The sequence below is a fragment of the Montipora foliosa genome, chromosome 6 (genome assembly GCF_036669935.1).
Source record: "Montipora foliosa isolate CH-2021 chromosome 6, ASM3666993v2, whole genome shotgun sequence".
NCBI lineage: Eukaryota > Metazoa > Cnidaria > Anthozoa > Scleractinia > Acroporidae > Montipora > Montipora foliosa.
Window position 1 is genome coordinate 64,518,705 of NC_090874.1, and position 22,288 is coordinate 64,540,992.

General features: G+C 40.0%; 1 protein-coding gene across 5 annotated transcripts in view; it reads right to left on the reverse strand.

The window, feature by feature from the left end:
• Nucleotides 1-21,794, reverse strand: part of LOC138008148 (uncharacterized) — a 29,874-nt gene extending 8,080 nt beyond the window's left edge. Inside the window, exons 1-5 of one of the 5 annotated variants that reach the window (XM_068855370.1) lie at nt 21,056-21,185; nt 13,170-14,433; nt 12,311-12,367; nt 8,700-8,759; nt 6,206-6,265 (exon numbers count right to left, since the gene is read on the reverse strand). In XM_068855370.1, coding sequence (XP_068711471.1) covers nt 6,206-6,265; nt 8,700-8,759; nt 12,311-12,367; nt 13,170-13,866 — 874 coding nt within the window. In that variant the 5' untranslated portion in view covers nt 13,867-14,433; nt 21,056-21,185. Of the gene's footprint in view, nt 1-6,205; nt 6,266-8,699; nt 8,760-12,310; nt 12,371-13,169; nt 14,434-21,055 lie in introns of all 5 variants that reach the window. The other 4 variants (XM_068855372.1, XM_068855369.1, XM_068855368.1 and 1 more) reach the window with 4 other exon arrangements.
• Between the last annotated feature and the right edge of the window lie 494 nt (nt 21,795-22,288).

Here is a 22,288-nt window from a genome sequence, read left to right on the forward strand (position 1 = left end):
AACAAGAAATTGCAGAAAGGAAGAAAGCACACTATAAAACAAAGTCAAGCATTTAAGACTGCCGCAGGTGGTGGGGAACTGTCAACAGACTGACCGGCAGGTCCCAGTAAGCATCGTCTTACTCGCTGGAATGTGATGGTAAAGTCCTGAATGAGGTGGAGTTAGCTGACCCCTTAAACAAATTTTGTTTCCGTTAATGAGGACATTCCACCTTTGGATGCCACTACAATACTAGCTTCCTTGCCGGCCGAGACTTGTGTTCCAACTATCCAACCCCATGAAGTTTGCAGGAAGCTCTTGGCAGTTAAGCCTTTCAAAGCCCAGGGACCTGACAATGTGCCATGTCGTATTCTGAAAGAATTCGCCTATGAATTAGCGGAACCTGTCACCACAATTTTTAACATCCCTTTCTTCTGGAATTGTTCCTGTTATTTGGAAAGATTCAAACATTACACCAATCCCTAAGACCAAGTCTCCTACAAATGAAGGTGATTTTAGACCTATATCCCTTACGCCCTGTCTAAGATTTTAGAGGACTTCGTGGTCACGTGGATGATTGACGATATCAGGAATAGGATCGACTCTACTGAACCAGTTTGGCTGCTTAAAAAGTACATCCACAGCTTTTTGCCTCCTTGACATGATGCACACCTGGTTGTCCTATCTAGATTCACCTCATAAACACCTCCGACTTTGCTTCTTGGACTTTTCGAAAGCCTTTGACCGTATTGGTCACAATGCCCTGATTAGAAAACTGGTAGATTTAGGTGTTCGACGATGTCTTATACCATGGATCATTAGTTTCCTCCCAAACCGAAGACAACGCGTAAAAAATGGAAAAGCGTTTTCGGATTGGCTGCCACTCCATGCCGGGGTACCCCAGGAACTAAACTGGGCCCTATCCTATTTCTCATCATGATCAATGATTTATCCATATCTACTCCTGAGACGAATCTCTGGAAGTTTGTAGATGTTTCTATTTTGGAACGTCTTACTAAGGATGGTGGTGCGTCCTTTCAGTCTATTTTAGACACTGTCAGTTCCTGGGTTTCGATGAACCTGATGAAGCTTAATGCTGAAGAGTGTAAAGAGCTGCGACCCCTCAGCTAACCACTTTACGAATTGATGGACAAGTACTCGGAACAGTTCGTTCGCACAAGGTTTTAGGTTTGGTTATCCAGGACAATTTCAAATGGAATGAGCACATCTGTATGATTGTTTCTAAGGCATCCAAGCGTCTGCACATTATCCGTGTTCTACGTAGAGGTGGCGTCAATGTGGCTGATCTTGTTATCTACGTCGCTCTCAACGTTCCGTCCTAGGTATTGTTGCGTTTGGCATAACGCCCTTCCCGCCTATCTGCCTAGTGAAATAGAGCGGGTCCAAATGCGAGCTTTAAGGATAATATACCCTCGATACTTATACCAGGAAGCCTTACAACTTGCTAAAATCGCTAGACTTGAAGTTAGGCGCAATGAACTCTGTATGAGGGCTTTTGATAAAATTACCAAAGGCGGTCCCTTGTCAGAACATCTAGCCCCAATAACTCTACCGCTTGGACGTCTTTTAAATGTAAATTACTGTCCTAATGGCAAACGCATCATCTTTTAAAATTAATTGTTAAATGTTTAAATTTTAAAGTTCAATTCTTAGTATAAATTTTCTTAGTAGTTATGATTGAAATATATGTAACTCTTGTAGGTTTTATAATTTTTTAATTATTTTGTAAACCCAGTCCCAATAAGGTTTTTTGTAATTTTCCGAACCTTGTAAGCACATTGTAATTCATTTCTAATGCAAGAATGCGTCGATTAAACATCTTTAATCTTTATCTTATCTTATGATCACCAGCCGCAGGCGAGTGATTTACGAATTCTTCGGGTGTTCTTCCAACATCCCAAGTGTTTTATGAGGCCTATAAACCGCAGATACTGGTGGTCTATTGATTTTATAATAATTCAGAAGGGGTGCGAAATTTCCATGGATTTACTGGCACAATAAACCATATACCTGATTGACCAATCAGAGTGCGCGCATTGATTTGGTTATTATATAAGTATAGGTAATGATTTCGATTGTAATTTGGAATAAATGAGCACGAGTAAAATCTTCAAGACTAACAAAATTGCACGAGTCCGTAGGGCGAGTGTAATTTGCGTCCTTTGAAAATTTTACAAGTGCTCATCTATTCCAAATTGCACGAGAAAAATCATATGAATACGTGCTAATAATATCCATGAAAAAATTTCGGGATGGTTAAGCAGAAGCAACGCACGTGTATCACGCAATCACGGAAAAAATGCACCATGAGTTGGGTCATCCAGGCTTGCATTTGATTGGCTATCAATATGCACCAATATCACTTTATCACATTATTTCACTTTTCTCCACTCTGTTTGGGATTAATTGACGTGCTGTGAGCCAATCAACACGCTGACATTTTTTTCATGTACATTATTAACACAATTCTTGGACGAGGTGTTTTTAACAACCACAATAATCAAGGCTGGAGCAGGAGAAATTGGCAGAGGCTAATTCCAATTGTCACGACCTTGATCATTCAGACATCATAAAAAAATAAAATTTATAATATTCATTAATAATGATGATAGCCAAGCTACATTATTTATGATTTTTTTGTGCAAGTACATCTATATGGATGAAATCAAACAAGGAAAAATGTATGCAAAGAAAAAAAAACAACTTTGGTACACATGGTCAATAATGAATAGAATGTGTAACCTGCACATTATCTTTCGCACATTGGATTCTTCACCAATTGGAATATTGAGTGATTACATAGGGGGGTGCAACGAATAATAATAAACGAGCAGTAGTAACAAGGATTAGTGAGGTATGTTCGTTTCCCGCTTTGTCATTGATGAGGCATTTGAAAGTAGTTGTATATTTTGGGGAGAATAGTTTTGTACCCTTTCCTAGAATTTGTTCAATAATGAAGGTATCGCACTAAGCATTTTAACTGTTATCTTTTTGCCAATAATTTTTGTTAAAAACACTTGTAGAATACATATGTTATAATGCAATATCAGTTCCGTGGGATACCAGTAGCCTTTCTTGCTGGATAGCCATACAGCGTGACTCCTCAGTATGTACAGCCGGACGGTCACCCATCCAGATATTAACCCCGTCAAACAAAACTTTACCTCCTTTGGGCAAGCCGTAAACTATCGAGGTTATTTGTGCCAGAATAAGATGGTGTCCAAACTTGAGTGACTTCAGTAAGTCACACAAACGCAGGCTTCATTTACATTTTGTAGTCACGCAAAAGAATGACCTTGTTCAAAATAGTCCTTTGAGACTCACCCGGGATAATAGGTTTTTCGCGCGGTTCTGGAGCGTGTTGTTGTTGTCTAAAACCAGCACGAGATAAATGGTATAAGATCTAACTAACTAATTTTTTTAACACTGCCAATACGTTCAAACTGTCAAAAATATTTTAAAATTTTGACATATGAAAATCTCTCTGCCTGTCAGTGAACCATGTAACTTGCAGAGAACTGAAACGTCTGCAAATCTGTCTGTTTGTCAAAGAATTATATAAATAGCAGACAATTGAAAGCAGAAATCTCTGAAGACAATTCCCTACTTTGCGAAACACTGAGGCTGGGAAGGTAGCCTGCGTAGCTGGCGGTATTGTTGGCGCGAGAGGAAAACTAACGAGCGGCGCAGCTGCGCGAAGAATGGGGAGGGGCGCTGCCGGTCCCCATTCTCTCTCTTCATTACGGTCAGTGTAAAACGCAGACTGCAGACTGCAGACCGGGGGTAAAATGCAGACTGCAGATTGCAGACCAGGGATAAAATGCAGACTGAGGGTAAAATGAATATTTTCAATAAAAAACGAGTCATAAGCATAAAATAAAGAGTGTTTGAAAGACAATCCTGTTTTACATATCTGTCAACAACTCACATTATCATGACTGCAAGTCGCTGGGACTGTTGTTAAGAGTCCATGGAAAATGCGATCGCTGAATGTTTTTGCGCTTCCAGATGCACTGAAATGTTCAAAGTTATTTCTCACACCAGTACATCGAGGGATATCGATCGATAAACCAACAATTATTACTCGGAATACCTGAAAGGTATCCGAGTTATAGGTTGTTCACCATTTACCACAAAAATCCGTCAATTTCGGTTGGAATGTAAATGGTAAGCCTATTTTGGTATTCCCAAACGAAACATTTCCGGAGAAAACAGGATTTCTTGAAAGGTAGTCAAAAATTCCCAAACGGAATTTCCAATCGGAAAACGTGTTGCATTTGCATACTCCCATGTTTTTGCGTCCCTCCAGACTCTCTGGTAACCTTGAAAGGATTTTGTAAATGGTACACGCCGTTTCCAACTAAATTTCCCATTCGGGAGTTTTTGCTTACCATTTGAACAAACCTAGCACCAACCGGTTTCTGCTTGTAAATGGTAAACGTCCGTACTTTCGGTGCAACGAAATGCACAAAGAATTTCATGTATTCCGAGCAATTAGGACACGGGGATTTCATTGGTTAAGCTATGCGTGATAACCCTTAGGGAGAAGTTGTAAAATAACATCTTCCAGATGCAAAACAAACGAACTCTTGAACAAAAAAAAAAAAACGTACACGAAAGCGAATGAAAGGATCCTACTAAGAAATTTTTACATCTCAGCGATACTGGCTTACAGAGTTCGATGAAAATCCGGATTTATAACATGCGATGGGGCAAAAAAGCGATTGTGTTGTGTTGGAGTTTCAGTGTCAAAGTACAATCGGTTACGAACACTCTTTATTTTATCCGTATAACTCGTTTTTCATTGTTATTTTATTTTACCCTCAGTCTGCATTTTACCTCCGGTCTGCAGTCTGCAGTCTGCGTTTTACACTGACCGCTCTTTCTTTATTCACGGAAAAGGTTCTTCAGAAAAGGGGTTGATCCTGAAGTGAGAAATTTATTTATTTGCATACTGTATGATTTGTGACACGGATTGTGTTTCTTGTTTTGCTCTCAACTCTGCAGAGTCTTCAGGTAAAAAAGTAATTGAAGATGTGACGGTGAATAATTATTTAAAAGAAAGCTTGTTGTCTATTTTGTGCTTCATTATTCACGGAAAAGGTTCTTCAGGAAAGGGTTTCATCCTGAACTGTCAATTTTATTTAATTGCATATACTTTGTGACACGGATTGTGTTTCTTGTTTGCACACAGGCTATTGAAATACACCTTATTCCAAAATGGCCGCTATTTAGATATTCTTTTGTTTTCATTGAAATTAGACCTTGCTGCCTCGTTCAAGGCAAAATATTCTTTTGAATTTTCCCGACTGTTTTGTTCTTTGTTGACGATTTTTTACGACTCTGTGAACATTTTCGAGAACACTTAATGTCCTGTTGCGGAAGGTCATCACACTACTAATGATGCTTAACAAGCTTATAAGGCACAAAGATGGTGGGCTATGTTTTGAACTGCAGATTTTAGGTCCCTAAAACAAAGGGAAAAATGTCCATCCAAGACCGATACTTTCTTTGGAAGGGTAAGCCTGGCTTTTCCCAGCCATTAACCCATTGACCCTTGGGAATGAGATTTTAAACAATTATTGGATGAGGTTTTTGTGATATCCAGAATAATCAAGGTCGAGGTAAGGGTTATCAGCCGAAGCCGAAGGCTTCGGCTGATAACCCTTACCGAGACCTTGATTATTCTGGATATCACAAAAACCGAATCTAATAATTGTTTTATTATACATTGAAGCAAACCTAGAAGTCATTGTTGTGCTTCTTCACTGACAGCAAGCAACACAAAGCGCGCGAACTTGACATGATTACCCTAAGAAATCATGCACTGCGGTCATACATGACATGATTACCCGTGACCTTGGCTGACCTTGACATGATTAATGTATAATCTGCAGTTATGACGTCACGGGCGCTGATTTCGAAAATTCACTGTAGGCTTTCGGCCAATCAGGAAAGAGATAGTGAGCTCAATGTATAATAAAATAGATTATACTCTGTCTAATGCCAGACGATTCTACTAACACTAACCCTAACCCTACATCAGTGGGGCACGGCTCAGGAGTCAATGGGTTAAATTTAAAATTTGCTCGAGTCTAAGAGAGATTGCCATTGGTCAGTGTAGAATAAGTCTTCCCACCCCAGGTATTTCACGTTAATTCTCACTCTGGATAACAGATAACAGGATAGCATTAAATGAATTTACCTGGAGCATCAACCTCTTGCTCGCCAGATGGATTAGCAGTAGCTTTTTCTTCTGGTTGCCCTGTTGAGACATCAGCAATTAATCAGATTTAAAATCCTGGTTTTTTCCCCTTTAATTGATTGCAACTCTCACTGAAAGACTACCTCTCAAAAAGTACGCACCTTATGATCATTTTAAACTTCCCATTAAACTAAATTACACAAAAATAATGTGACTAAGTTGTAGGAAAAAGGAGAAGAATAACTGCAAAAACTTAAAACACTTCATTATTTGCCAAACAAGCAAGCAAACAGCAAGTTCACACACTTTTAATACTGAAATATGTATGTGTCTCCGTTCAGGACACAAACACCACAAACTATCTCTTCTACTCTTGACAGTAAGACTAAGGGTGTGTTCGATTGACCCTATTCCGGAATAAGAATACGTGGAGTGATGATTTAAAACGGTATGTCTGGCGCTTTTGAAGCAACAAGGATAATAAAGATATGTTTAAAATGGCATTTTAGCCAGTGTTTGATAATTTTAATGTGAATCTGCGTAAAAACGATTCGGATTTCTAACTTCAATTCCATGTATTCCTGTTCCGGAATACTGTCACTCGAACGCGCCCTAAGTGTGTAGGCTTTTTCCTATCCCAGAAAGTTTTAGGACTACTGAAATACTTTAGTAAAGGAGATCGTAAATATCAAACCCAATAAATGATTGAATTTTTTAGGTAAGACATAGTGCTCAGGCCTAACAAGAGTCAAACGAATAAGTTCCTATTAGCTAGTTGTTGCATTTGGACTGAAGTGCTGTGAGTGAGATGTGGAAGTATCCAGTTATATTTGCACAACTTTTAAAACTGCCAGTAGTATTTGAAAATACATTGAAACAATTCAATGATTTAAGACAAAAACGTTTGTTCTTAACTCAACCGCATAAAAGATGTCTTATAAATGAATGATGAACTCTTTTGCAAAATTTCTTTTTCCAAGTATTCACTTGAAATATTATTTCTCGCTAAGTGTAGCACCTTTTATGCTCAATTAAATGCTCAAAGGAAAGGAAACGAAAGGAAAGGAACTTTATTCAAGTGTTTAGTCGTTTTAGCGCTAAGAGCAACACGTGCTCTGATTGGCTAATTGTAACTGACTTGTAGGGCATTATTCTCCCGTAATGCCCACGGGCCGATTACGGCCTTGCAAAAACAAAGCAAAAGGTTATTAAAAAGCCATATAATAAACAACTTACTAACCTCACTTGCTCGTGACCTTACCGGGGAATATTGGCCCTTGGTCGTTTTTGTACGGACCTCGCTGCGCTCGGTCCGTACTGCCACGACCTCGGGCCAATATTCCCCAGTACGGCCCTCGCGCTCGGTTAGTAAGAAATTAGGATGGGTAAGCCTGGCTTTTTTCAGCCATTAACCCATTGACCCTTGAGAGTGAGACTTAATAGATTATACTCTGTCTAATGCCAGACGATTCTACTAACTCTAACTCTAACCCTACATGTACATCAATGGGGGACGGCTCAGGAGTCAATGGGTTAAATTTAAAGTGCTACTGTGATCAAATTTTTATCCCTTGAGTTTTTTGGTTTATCACATAGAGTACCATGAAACATTAAAAACGCTGTTTACCGTTTGGAAATATCTGCATTGGTTCCAGAGATATTTAAGTTTGAAAAATGTGTTAAATATGCAAATGAGAAGGCTAATGACGTCATTCACCCAACCCAGTAGAACATCAAGAATATAAATAGAGCTATCTCGGTCAATTTGCAACAGAGACCATTGAAACTTGGTGAGCTGATAGTTCTGAAGGCAACACACCTACGACTGTAAAGAAATTGGTTCCCATGGCAACTCACTCGTTTCCAGTTTCCTCCAACCTGATTTCAATATTTTGGTGATCTCAGGCTAGAAATACATTAACCAAGGCCACAAACTCGACCTAACATCTTTATATGCTGGCAGGATCATGCAGATGAGGCACCATTTGCAAATATCAAAACAGAACGCCAAAGGTGGTCTGCAAAGCTTTTAATATCAGGGAGGTCTGGAACCCAGTATGTTGCCATGGTAACAAAAATGGTATGCACATATTGTGGAACACATTTACTAGAATCTTAGTGCAAAGAACCAAGTATTTCTGATACAAATTGGCTGAGATATCTTTCTCCATCATACTTGATCAAAATTTGGTAGGGTTTATGACGTCATCACTTGGCTAATTTGCATATTAAAAAAACTTGAATATCTCCAGAACAGAAAGAGATATTTGAAAATGGTAAACAGCATTCTTCTTCTCGTACAGACTACGTGTTTATGTGCCAAAATGGCTTCGATAGGGAAGATTCAAATTTCGTCACAGTAGCACTTTAAAATTTGCTCGAGTCTAAGAGAGATTGCCATTGGTCAGTGTAGAACAAGTCTTCCCACCCCAGGTATTTCATGTTAATTCTCACTCTGGATAACAGATAACAGGATAGCATTAAATGAATTTACCTGGAGCATCAACCTCTTGCTCGCCAGATGGATTACCAGTAGCTTTTTCTTCTGGTTGCCCTGTTGAGACATCAGCAATTAATCAGATTTAAAATCCTGGTTTTTTTCCACTTTAATTGATTGCAACTCTCACTAAAAGACTACCTCTCAAAAAGGCACCTTATGATCATTTTAAAATTCCCATTGAACTAAATTAGACAAAAATAATGTGACTAAGTTGTAGGAAAAAGGAGAAGAATAACTACAGAAACATAAAACACTTCATTATTTTCCAAACAAGCAAGCAAACAGCAAGTTAACGCGCTTTTAATGCTGAAATATGTATGTGTCTCCGTTCAGGACACAAACACCACAAACTATCTCTTCTACTCTTGACAGTAAGACTAAGTGTGTTGGCTCTTTCCTATCCCAGAAAGTTTTAGGACTACTGAAATACTTTAGTAAAGGAGATGGTAAATATCAAACCCAATAAATGGTTGCATTTTTTAGGTAAGACATAGTGCTCAGGCCTAACAAGAGTCAAACGAATAAGTTCCTATAAACTAGTTGTTGCATTTGGACTGAAGTGCTGTGAGTGAGATGTGGAAGTATCCAGTTTATTTGCACAACTTTTAAAACTGCCAGTAGTATTTAATACATTGAAACAATTCAATGATTTAAGAAAAAAACGTTTGTTATTAACTCAACCACATAAAAGATGTCTTATAAATGAATGATGAACTCTTTTGCGAAATTTCTTTTTCCAAGTATTCACTTGAAATATAATTTCTCGCTAAGTGTAGCATCTTTTATGTTCAATTAAATGCTCAAAGGAAAGGAAAGGAAGGGAACTTTATGCAGGCGTTTAGTCGTTTTAGAGGTAAGAGCACTAATTGGGGACGCTGTAAATTGAAATTAACAATCAACATAAATCAAGTCAAATGTTAGTTTTTGAGGAGAAGGGAATTCTGGAGTATCCTGAGTGATTTAATTATGCATTCAAGGTCGATCATTTGATACCTCCTCTTTCATAATAACTGACTGCAGAAACTCTTGTTACTTTATCTAGGCCTTTCCACAGAAAGTTATATATCAGTCGATTCAACTCATTGGTTATATTTTCCGGCGTTGGCAATAATGAAGCATTACAAAAATATATTTAGAGATGAGAAGACTTTTAATAAGAGTAACTTTTCCAAAAATGGACATTCCTGTTGAAGACCAGATGTTAATTAGTTTCTTGAAATTACCTAGTTTGTCAGAAAATTGTTTTTTTTGGTTAAATAGTTTTTTATCATAGGTGAAAATACTCCAAGAGCTTTGATTGGTTTAGAAGGCCACTTAATCCCTTAAGGGGCTTCAACCCATAATATCTTTCAGAGGTCCAGTGGTTGAGCACTAGCTGAAATTAGTGCAAATCCCATGCAACCCTCCTTGGTAAGCTCCTGTGGTAAGCTGTGCATCAACTGCTGCCTTTTCCCACAAGACAAGACTTTATTTCACACTTCTTAAAACATGATATTGAAATACAAATGTACACTTAGTTCATTCATAGTTTAAATTGACATTTATTAGATCAAAGATGGAAATGTCTAGTGCCTTTAAAGTGAACCAAACAGTTTTCTAGTTAGACACTAGTCTTGCTTAGTAACATTTGAAATGTAGACATCTATCAACATACTCATGACACACACTACACACACACACTCAGTATTACTTAGTTACACATGACATGAATTCTTGCTGTTTACTCTGCTGTATATTCCTGAAGGGCCGGGTCCAAACCATGGTCCTAGCGCACAACAGGGCTGATAAATTTGATTTTAAGACAAAACTTTCTTTAGTATGTGGGCTGTTCCTACTAAAGTTATTTTTTGTAGCTCATTGATGTTGATTGCCCCAGGGATTTTTTCCATGTGCTTTTGCAGTCCCTTCTTGATGAGCCCAAGAGCACCTATAACAAATGCTATTGTTTCTGTATTCATTCTCCACATTCTGGTTGTTTCAATCTCTAGGTCTTTATATTTGGAAAGTTTTTCAGTGGTCTTTATTATGGAGGTGTTTCTGTCTGATGGTACTGCCATGAGTTTGCAAGTTTTGTTCTTAATATGGTCTTTGATCACTATATCAAGCTTGTTAGATGCTATTTGAATAATAATTTCATTATTATTATTATTATTATTATTATTATTATTATTATTATTATTATTGAAGGTGCTTTATAGAAGTTACCTTTTGATGCACAGTTAAACAATTATCCTTCGAAATCGCACAGAATATCGCCTGATACTTAGCCGACAAGGCCGTAGGCTGAGTGGGCTAAAATCAGTCGATATTCCACAAGATTGAGCACAGTAATTGTTTTATTATTCAACACATTGATGAGAAAGCACAATTTTCTATGTTTATTGGGGAAAAAAAGCTGGAAAAACTACCATTTTTCTCCGCGACACAAAAAATTACATATATCGCGGGATATATGTTGAGTACGCACGACAAATATTGAGCATGCTATGACCATATTTGGGCATTGTCCCAAAGTGTTGAATAATAACTAGTGTTATATTGTGAACATCACCGGTGTAATGAAAGTGGTTGTCGAAGGTGGAGGGTAGCCGCTTTTTGTGCCACTGGCAGGGTTGGACACTTAATTATGTGAGCACTCGCCATTTGGGCTAGTGACTTTCAAAATGCACTCGACTGGATCAGTTTTTACTTGCCCAAAAGTTTACCCACCCCCACCCTCCCCCCCTTCATCCCCCAATCTCTCAAAGCAATTTAGTCATCTTTCATTTTTACTATTTAATACCATTGAAATTTACTTCAACACTGAAAGGCTATTAAAGTAAATAGGATGTCTGTTTTAGTTTCAACACGCACTGCCATACCGCCGATGGGTAGTGGGAGCAGCCAGCTGCGACCCAAAGATTGATCGCCAATCATGACACTGCCCCAATACATGCCTTGCCATGTGTGGTTTGGCACAGATGAAACAGGAAGTCGGAATACCCCAGAATAGGCCTTACGCGTGAAGACATCATGACCACCTAATTTCACCACCAAGCCTCATTTGTACAAAATTATTCACATCACTTGGATATGCAATACTGTTCGCACATGCGTTTTCTTTACAAGTTTGCTCCTTTGGGGTTAATAGCTCATGCTCAAATTTACAAGTTTGAATTTTTGAATTTGAGGCTTGGTGGTGAAATTAGCTAGTTAGACGTCATCACGCATAAGGCCCATCACTTGGGTGTGTGTTCAGTTGCATTGTTGAACTTAATCCTTTGGTGGGAAGGGAAATCTTACTTATTTTGGTACAAGTCCAACAATCAGGGAGAATGGGGATTGAGATGGCAGTTCAAGAACCACCAATCACAAAAGAGAGGAACAAATAGGAAGAAGACCACTTTAATCTAAATTTAATCTAATTTAAACTATTTTTTGGATTTTGGATTGTCACATAATTATTCTTACTTGACAACAAATTAAATGACTTGAAATGAAATATAAATTAAAAAAGCAAAGGTCTGGAATTATTTTTCTTTTTTGAGAATTCTTATTAGTATACAGTAAGCTTTATCACTTCTTGACTATTATAACTTTCAACAACCACATTTTATTAGCCATACCTGAAGTATCATGGCTTTTTATTTCTCCATTAGGAAAGTGAACACTTGCCTCTTGTTCTGCTAGAGATTTACACACAGTTTGTAAGGAAAGGAAACATAATTTAAATATACATGTAGCAATTCATATGACAAGGTGGCTCATCTCATTTTTGTACAGTAAAGAAATATCTTGTTAAGCCTTGATGTGCAAGACGTACTTAACTACCGAAGGCCACTCTTCCATGCTTGGATGGATGCCTATTACCCTATTAAAACAAAATGTTGCTAGCACAGGAAAAGTCAAGATTTTTTACAGATTAGACAGACTTCTCAAATCTTAAAAAAACTCTCCTGGGAGTGACACTTGACAGATTTTACTCTGTCTAACGACAGACGAGTTTACTAGTCAACTGGAGGCGCCCTAGGGTGCCCAAGAGGTCAGTGGGTTGACTCAGTAGGGTGAGTGCAATTGGTGGTTTTTAAAAGGTTGTTTATTAGGCATGCCCATAAAAATTTCAGCTTTTTGGATAAATTTGGTCTTCTTTCGAAACAGCATTGATCAGCTATGAGTTGTCACCCCTTGTGCTCAATGGCCAATTGCGAAAAAATTAATTGGGTTCTAAAAATCAAAGGCGGGTCTAAAACACAGATCACATTCCACAGGTCAAGACTAGATGTCCCTACTCCACTGATGAACAACTAAAGCCAAAAGTTTCCCCAAGACCTGAAACATCGTTTTTGTAGAGTGATCAGGGCTAGGAGATACTTTAGATATTGTTTATTTATCTGTAGCACTGTGACATGTACACTGACCTGTGACCCATGACCTGTGATTTATAGACTCGTCGAAAAATCAAACCCACAATGCAGCTTAATTCACCAAATATTTCATTCGTAACAAAGTATGGACAAGGCTCTCGTTCCTCACTGAGTCCCACTATTCCAACGACAGAAAATCTGGCAATGTAGGAGGATGACTTGACTTTTTGCCTTTCGAAAATGATTGGAGCTCCAAGAAGACAAGACCACTCCAGCTTCTGGCTGTCCTCTTCACTTGTCACTAGTTTATGCAGCTGGGTGTCTCCTTGGAACTCTAATTTCAGTGGAAGTTTCTCAGACCCAACAAAACAATAAACCTTCAAGTTCGAAGTAAGTTCTTCTTTTTCTGGAGCTTCAAAACCAAGAATGAACATTAAATCGTTCCATTTGGAAGGTTCGGCATTACTATTGATAATAGGACCCACTTCCAGAAAAGAGAAAGGACCATACGTCTTAACGATTGAATTCGAATCGACTTGAGGCGAGTATTCTCTAAAGTGATCTTTTGAAAAGCGATTTAATTGAGCTGGTTTGTTGAAGTCTCCATTGATCATGACACCAGACCAAGATACAAAATACGCCACATCCCTGCCATCTATTTTGACCAAGACAGAACAGGCCATTCCTTCAGTTTGGTAGATACCTTGAATCTTCTCCTTCCTCACGCTATAAACAGCCTTGAATGGATCAACGACGTCTTTCGAATAACTCGAACTCTTACCAGCCAGGGACCAAGAGCTCCCAATATTCGCCATCATGAGTCAGAGACTGAAGAGAAAACACATGGGAATGGAGGCTTACAGTTTTTGTTCGTCTGTCCCCTTAGTTTAGCGCTGTGTATCAGGAGACCAAGCATAAACGAGACGAATTCTAAACACAGATCAAGTTGTATTTCCGCCATGTGCGATATCTACGTACAACAGTCATATCCCGGATGAGGGACCGAGAGGGGTCTCGGGGCTAGTTCCCAACATCTCCCCCCTTATGGAAAAAAAAAATGTATACAACAACAATAACATAACAAACAAATACAGCAATGAGCGCTGTAAAAGGTGTAAGAGAATGAATAATTGGCAGTCCATGTGGACCACTAGGTCAGTTCATAGTCTTTTAATCTCAAAGGAGGTTTGATGATCCTCATTCTTGTTCTTGTGTTCCCAAGAGTGGGTGCCGGAGGGTGGTCTTGGCAAGGTAGAGTTGCAAGCTTCTCAGGCCCATTGCTTGGGTGAGGTGTGGTGGTAGAGTCTGCGCAGGAGGTTGATTGTTGGCAACAGTTTCTTCTGCTTGCGGTCTTTGGACAGGGTACCGTTGTCCAGTGGTGGTTCCTGGCACGATAGAAATGATTAAATTATTATTATTATTTTATTAACTGCCGAGCAAGGATTGCGAATCTTGGAGCCCTGTGGCACTTGCCTTCAGGAAAAGGGACTTTACATCGGCAGAACTTTGGTTTCAGCAGGAGGAACCAGCCTTGTACCTGTGTGAATTCTGAACACATCTGATCAAACACAAACCCTTGGTGCTCAAACTGTTGTAGCCGTGGCCAAAGTGCCAGTGGTGGTTCCTGGCACGATAGAAATGATTAAATTATTATTATTATTTTATTAACTGCCAAGCAAGGATTGCGAATCTTGGAGCCCTGTGGCACTTGCCTTCAGGAAAAGGGACTTTACATCGGCAGAACTTTGGTTTCAGCAGGAGGAACCAGCCTTGTACCTGTGTGAATTCTGAACACATCTGATCAAACACAAACCCTTGGTGCTCAAACTGTTGTAGCCGTGGCCAAAGCGGTAACTAGTGTTGCAGAGTTGGAATTGCCTCAAGTTGATTCAGAGAGCACCACAAGTGAAATTCACCGAAACTACCCAGAGGAAGAGTACGAGGAACCATTACCAGGTCCATTGAAAGAACTGTGGGAGCGTAGCGAAGAACAGTTGATGGAGGAGAAAAGCCATGCAGTTGTTGCAACGACACAAGGGCATATTTTCCTTATCAGAACAGGACCTTGGCAGAACCAAATTGATAAAACAACACATCGATACGGGCGACGCAAGATCCATTAAACAGCAACCTCGACGTGCCTCACCATCAAAGCATGCAGAGATTGAAGAGGAGGACTTATTGCAACGAGACATCATCAAAAAGTCAAACAGCTCATGGTCGTCCCCTGTAGTGTTGACGAAGAAGGATGGCCCTCAAAGATTGTGTGTAGACTATAGGCAGGTCAATGCAGTGACCATTAAAGATGCTTATCCACTCCCACATATTGATGACTCTCTGAGTGCCCTCTCAGGAGCAAAGTGGTTCTCCACGTTGGACCTAGCTTCTGGGTATTGGCAAGTCCCAATGGACCCAGCTAGCAGGGGCAAAGCTGCTTTTGTAACCATCTCTGGTCTCTATGAGTGGGACGTCATGCTCCTTTGGCCTTACCTCGTCACCAAGTACTTTTGAGCGAGCAAATGGAATTGACTTTAGCAGGACTGAGGTTTGAAACCTGCTTGATTTACTTAGAAGACACCATTGTGTATGGAAAAACCTTTCTGGAAGAGCTGGAGCGATTGGAGGAAGTCTTCGTTCGGTTTGAATCTGCTGGACTTAAGCTGAGACCTAGCAAATGTGTGCTGTTCCAGAAGAGCGTTGCATACTTGGGCCACATCGTCTCTGAAAGAGGTGTTGAGACAGATCCTTCTAAGGTTGAACGGGCGTGCGAGTCGCTGGTGCCAGAGAATGCCACGAAAGTTAAGGGCTTCCTAGGACTTGCTAGTTATTATCAATGTTTTGTTCCCACCTTTGCTCAAGTGGCCACACCTGTTCACAGGCTAACCGAAGCTGAAATTGACTTTGTTTGGACGCCAGAGTGCCAGTCGGCATTTGACATGTTGAAGAACCTGCTGTCTACTGCTCCTGTAGCAGTGGAGTTTGTACTTGACTTGGATGCCAGTAATCATGGAATCGGAGCTGTCTTAAGTCAGTTGAAGGACGGAGTGGAATATCCTGTTGCTTATACCAGCAGAATGTTGACTAAAGCAGAAAGGAATTATTGTGTGACACGGAAGGAGCTACTTGCTGTTGTGGAGTCTGTAAAGCATTTTCATTATTACTTACATGGCCAGAAGTTTCGCATCAGAACTGACCATGCACCCCTCTGCTCGGTGCTAAAAGTTAAAGAGCTAGAGGCACAATTGGCAAGGTGGATAGAGTTTCTGAGTCCATTTGAGTATGAGATTCAATATCGGGAAGGCCAACGGCATACCAATGCAGATGCCATGTCACAAAGACCTTGCAGGCTGTAAGTGGTGTAAAGAGTGGAAGAAAGCTGAACAACTGATCAGCGTCGCTGTACATAATGAGATTTCGATTTCCAAGACAGATGAGCTTTCTGAAGTGGAAGCGGTAGTCCTCACATTGAGAAGAGTGACGCAGAACCATCTTCAGTTACTGGTGAGCATTGCCTGCCAAACGATCTACTTAGTCCCAGCTCCAACACCATCAAGTTAGAACCCACCTGGACCTGGGAATATCTTCGTCTTCAACAGGCAACAGATCCAAGTCTGTTAAGGAACAAAGTCCTGGCAGACCAAAGTGGGAAGACGTATCCCCATATGATCAGGTTGTCAAGTCACTCTGGGCCCAGTGGGAACAAGTGGAAATCCATGATCGAGTACTGTGTAGGAGATGGGAGGAAGGAGGTGGTGACAGAAAGACGTACCAGATTATACTGCCATGGAATTTGCAAGAGACTGCACTTAGGGTGCATCATAAGACATAACCACACAACTGCCAGCCATCAGGGGTGAGCAAGACACTTGCATCCATGAAAGCACATTATTGCTGGCCAGGGTTTACTTCACATGTCAAGAAATGGGTCAGGATTTGTCAGGAGTGTGGTGCTAAGAAGAGCTGGGGGAAGAAATGGCGATCTCCGTTACAGCAGTACATAGTTTGTACACCAATGGAAGGGTTCGCAATGGACATATTAGGGCCCTTGCCTCTGACTCCTCATGGGAATAGATATGTGCTTGTTGTAACTGACTACGTTACAAAGTGGACGGAGAGTATACCCAACCAAGAAGTTGCAACAGTGGCTGAAAAGCTGGTTTCCGAGTTTGTTTGTCGATTTGGAGTACCTCATGAACTGCACAGTGATCAAGGGACCAACTTTGAGTCCAAAGTCATGGCCGAGGTATGCAAACTCTTGGACATTGAAAAAACCAGAACATCCCCCCTCCACCCACAGTCAGATGGCCAGGTGGAGCGCTATAATCGCACGTTAAACTTCAAGAAAACCAAGAGGACTGGGACATCCAACTTCAAACCTGAATGATGGCTTATAGAAGTTCAGTCCGTGAATCCACTGGTGAAACCCCAAACATGTTGATGCTAGGCCGGAAGATTGAGGTGCCTTTGGATGTGATTCTGGTGTATTCTGTCTTAAAGCATTTAAAGGTCCTTGATGAAAAGAGGGTAACAATAACAGAGACACTTAACCCATTGACTCCCAGGTGTTCCCATTGACAAGTAAAATCATCTGGCATTAGACTGAGTAAAATACTGGCCGGTTTAGGCCGGTTTGGACGTCAAAGGGTTAACACACCTTACTAGTGATAAGATCTGATTCAGACACGTCATAAATAGTTGAAGAAGGCAAAAGACGTGAATGGTAGATCCATCCAGCAACCTACAAGAATTGTGAAGAAGGCAGAATGAACATCAATGTTTAAGATCAATAGTACAGATAGACCCTGGATAACTGAAAGGCTAAAGTCATCCATTAAAAAGGTGCAAGAGGCTTTCATTAAATATGGCAAGGACTCTAACAGCTATAAGATGTGGAGAAATAATGTCCAGAAAGAGGTTGAAGTCTGCTAAACGTTCTTACTTTATTCTTACGAATAAAGTTGATGATCTTGAGCTTGATAATTTGTCTAGTACGAATTGGTGGATCCATTTTAAAGACTTGTCTGGAAAAGACATTACGCAAGATTGGCAATATCAATTCCTGGATCAGAACTGCCCAGATATGCTCTCCCTTTCAAATAAGGAGAACAATTTTTTTATCAGTTTGACAGATCACTTTACACCCCTGGAGCCTCCAGCCCTGGTCCCTCAGGAAGTTCCCCCTGAATTCCAGGTATCTGAGTGGGAAGCTTTTCAGGCCCTCTCAGCTGTGAAGATCTGAAAGGCTATTGGTCCTGACTGCATCCCGAACAGAGTACTAAAGGACTTTGCTCAAGAACTGGCACCAGTTGTCAAGGATATTTACAATACATCCCTGACGGAGGGTTATTTTCCTGACGCTCTGAAGGCCTCACTGTTGAATCCAATTCCTAAAATTTTTCCTCCGCAGCAGATAGAAACTGATTGCGACCGATCACTCTAACGTGCACTCTTGCTAAGGTGCTTGAAGGATTTACGCAGGATCGCTTGATCACATAAGTGTCTCCTCTGATTGACCCACGTCAATTTGCACGTGCTGGGCATTCCACCACCAACGTGTTAGTGTACATGTATTTGCTTCAGGCGGTGTATGAAGCAGTGGATACAGGGAACTGTGGTGCTAGACTGTTTTTCCCTGACTACTCTGAAAGGTTTTGATATGATTGATCACAGAGTTCTAATTGAGGAGCTAAGGAAGATGCATGTGCATCCTGTCCTAGTAAACTGGATAACAGCGTTTCTGTGTAACAGGACCCAGGCTGTGAGGATCGAAAACGTTATATCTGAGTGGAAAACTCCCAAGGGTGGTATACCACAAGGCACCAAGCTAGGGGTCATCTTATTTACGATCATGACAAATAATTTATTGCGCTCATGGAATCTTAGAATAAAGTTTGTTGATGATACAACAGCCCTTGAGATAATTCCCAGGAACAGTGTCAGTCTACTTAACCTTGCTACAAATGATATTTATGCCTTTTCTGAAGATCATAGAATGAAACTGAATCCCACTAAATGCAAGGAAATGCTAACTAATTTTATGAGCAATCATAATCTTATTGTGAATCCTATTGTAATTGGTGGTAATCCAATAGCCCATTTCCGAGTTGCTGCATGCCTCAGTTTCAAAGCGAGTCCTGGTGCACAACCCACTTCGAAACCGAAACAAACAGCAACTCGGAAATGGCCCATTGAGAGAGTCCTGACATATAAGTTATTAGGTGTTAATTTAAGTAATGACCTGAAATGGAACCATCATGTAGAACATATTGTGAAAAAGGGAGACAAGAGACTTTACTCTCTCTAAGGGTCCTTAAGCAATGTGGTGCGCCTCCAGCTTCATTAGCAAAAGTTTATACAACTGTTGTTTGTTTTATCCTAGAATACGCTGCCCCCATGTGGCAAAATATACCAGATTTTCTATCCTATAAGGTAGAGAGCGTTCAGAAAAGGGCTATGCGCATCATTTTTCCTTTAATGAATTACAATGAGGCATTAATTGCACTCAATCTAACAACATTAAGTGAGAGGCGCGCCCATCTGTGCCAGGTTTATATATATTGGTATATATGAGAACCATCCCTTGCACCTTATACTTCCCAAACAGGAGGAGTTTGTTCACAATTACAATCTCAGATCTGGCGTTAGTCGTATCACGCGTCCTTCTTGTAGAACAAAGCGCACGCAAGAGTTTGTCACCTATTCTCGGTTTTCACATGACGTCACGACCGCCATGTTGGTGCCCTAAACAAAGAAAAGGCGGCCATGTTGGTGCCCCGACCAAATCCTCCGGGAATTTAACTCTATTATTATGCAAATGCTTCCTTTTGTTTTCGTCGAAAAACATGGCTGTTGATCACGTGAGTGAAAACCAGCAATAAGTACATTAAGTAGCTTCTATTGATTTATTCTTAATATAGTTGTAGTAATTATATTTTAGGTATATAATATTGTATATAGCTCAGTAATTAAGCCTTATACTGTCTATATTGCTGCACTGAGTCTTAAAATAAACTTTACTTTCAATAAAAAAATAAAATGTAGCTAAAAATAGCTGAAAATAAGTTTACAACTTAATCCGCACTCTCTGTAATGGGCTGTAGGTATATTTATTTCTTCAGATATTGTCAGAGTATTATTTTCTGTCTGAATGCACTTTTTCTGTGTGTTCTTTTGCTTATGAATAATTAATTACAAAAATTATTGCAGGTGCGGGGAAACAAATATCACCATGCGGTAGCCATTTTTAGGGGAAGCACAACACTAATGATTTCTGCATTTTCACCAAATTTTCAGATTCTTCCATGTCCATAAATATTCCAGATTCTTGGTGGACAAAACACTGACCCCCAGCTCATGGACTACCCTGATGGACTAACCAAATGGACAACCCTGAAAATACTAGTTCAAATGAGTACTGTTTGTCTATTTGTAAGCAGTGTCTCAAATCATGCTTACTTAAGCCTAAACATCCATTTTAAACTGCGTTGATCAACAGTATTTAATTCTAAGCACCCATTTTAAATACGTTAGCTTTCGATAAATGGACGATTACTTCACATAAGTGAAGTAAAACCGGTGCAATTTCTGGATTTAGTTGCATGTGGCCGTGCAGACAAAAAATAAACAAGGTATGTGCAATGTACTTATAAATCAATTCAGTTCTTTAAATAGCATTCATTTGAAATGGTATTTTTACAAGTTAGTCCATTTTAGGGTTAAGGACATTGGGGTAGTTTTGTCCACCACCTTCTCTTAAATTGCAACAGTGTTTGTTAGAGTTGTCATCCCTCACTCATGCTCTTGTAAAATTACGAAAGAATGAATTAGGTATCTAAATATCAAAGGCAGGTCTAAAACACAGGTCACATTCCACAGGTTAAGACTAGATTTCCTGCTCCAGTGATCAACAGCTAAGCCAAAAGTTTCCCCAAGACCTGAAACACACTGACCTGTGACCCATGAACTGTGATTTAGCCCCAACGAAAAATCAAACCCAACTAAACTCACCAAATATTTCATTCGTAACAAAATATGGACAAAGTTCTTGTTCCTGACTGAGTCCCAGTATTCCCACAACAGACCATACGCCAATGTTGCTGGATGACTTGTACCGTTTGTTTTTGACAATAATGGGGGCTCCAAGCACAGAAGACCACTCCAGCTTTTGCCTGTCCTCTCCACTAAATGTCACTGGTTTATGCAGCTTAGTGTCTTCTTGGAACTCTAATTTTAGTAGAAGTTTCTCAGACCCAACAAAGCAATAAGCCTCCAAGTCCGAAGTAAGTTCTTCTTTTTCTGGAGCTTTAAAAGCAAGAACGACCAATGAATCGTTCCGTTTAGAAGATGGGGCATTACTAGTACTATTGATAATAGGACCCACTGGAAGAAACGAGAAACGGCCAAACGTCGCGACGGTTGAATTCGAATCGACTTGAAGCGAGTATTTTCCAAAGTGACTTGAAAAGCGATTCACTTGAGCTGGTTTGTTGAAGTCTCTAGTTACACCAGACCAAGTCACAAAACACACCACTTCCCCGTGGTCTTTAATTTTGACCAAGACAGAACAGGTCATTCCTTCAGTTTGGTAGATACCTTGTCTCTTCTCCTTCCTCACGCCATAAAGAGCCTTGTACGGCGGATCGTCGTCTTTGGAATAGATCGAACTTTCACCAGCCAGAGACCAAGAGCTCCCATTGCTCATGTTATTCGCCATTATTATCGCGGCCAAATAGAAAATCGACCTCTTCAAAACACACGCTCACCGGGCCGCAAAAGACTGAGTCTGACTGACAGCGGGCTGCTGATGCATTATCAGCCCTACAGCTGATTGGTTCTTGCTTCAACTTTGCGATTCACCGGCGAAAAGTGTTTTTAACAACAACAACAACAACTTTATTTAGCTAAATACAATAATTAATGTATGGCTTGCCCCGCAAATAGCTAGAGAAAGCTAATCAAGGCGGGGCAAGTCAATTACAAGAACACACCTATAAAAGACAATAAGGTTACACAAAAACACTAGTTTAACAAATTAAAGATACTGATTACAAAAGGATTGATTGTTGACAAATATGTAGTAACTAATAATTAAATAATTATGCTGCGAAACAGGTGACTTTTTTACGCAGTTTTTGATGTGGAAAGTTTGTTGCCACCGGGTACAAAAAGTTACTGTAATGTGCGGAAAGGAGGATTCCAAGGTTTCCGTTCATGTGTGAATTGCCTTGTACCAGGTGGCAG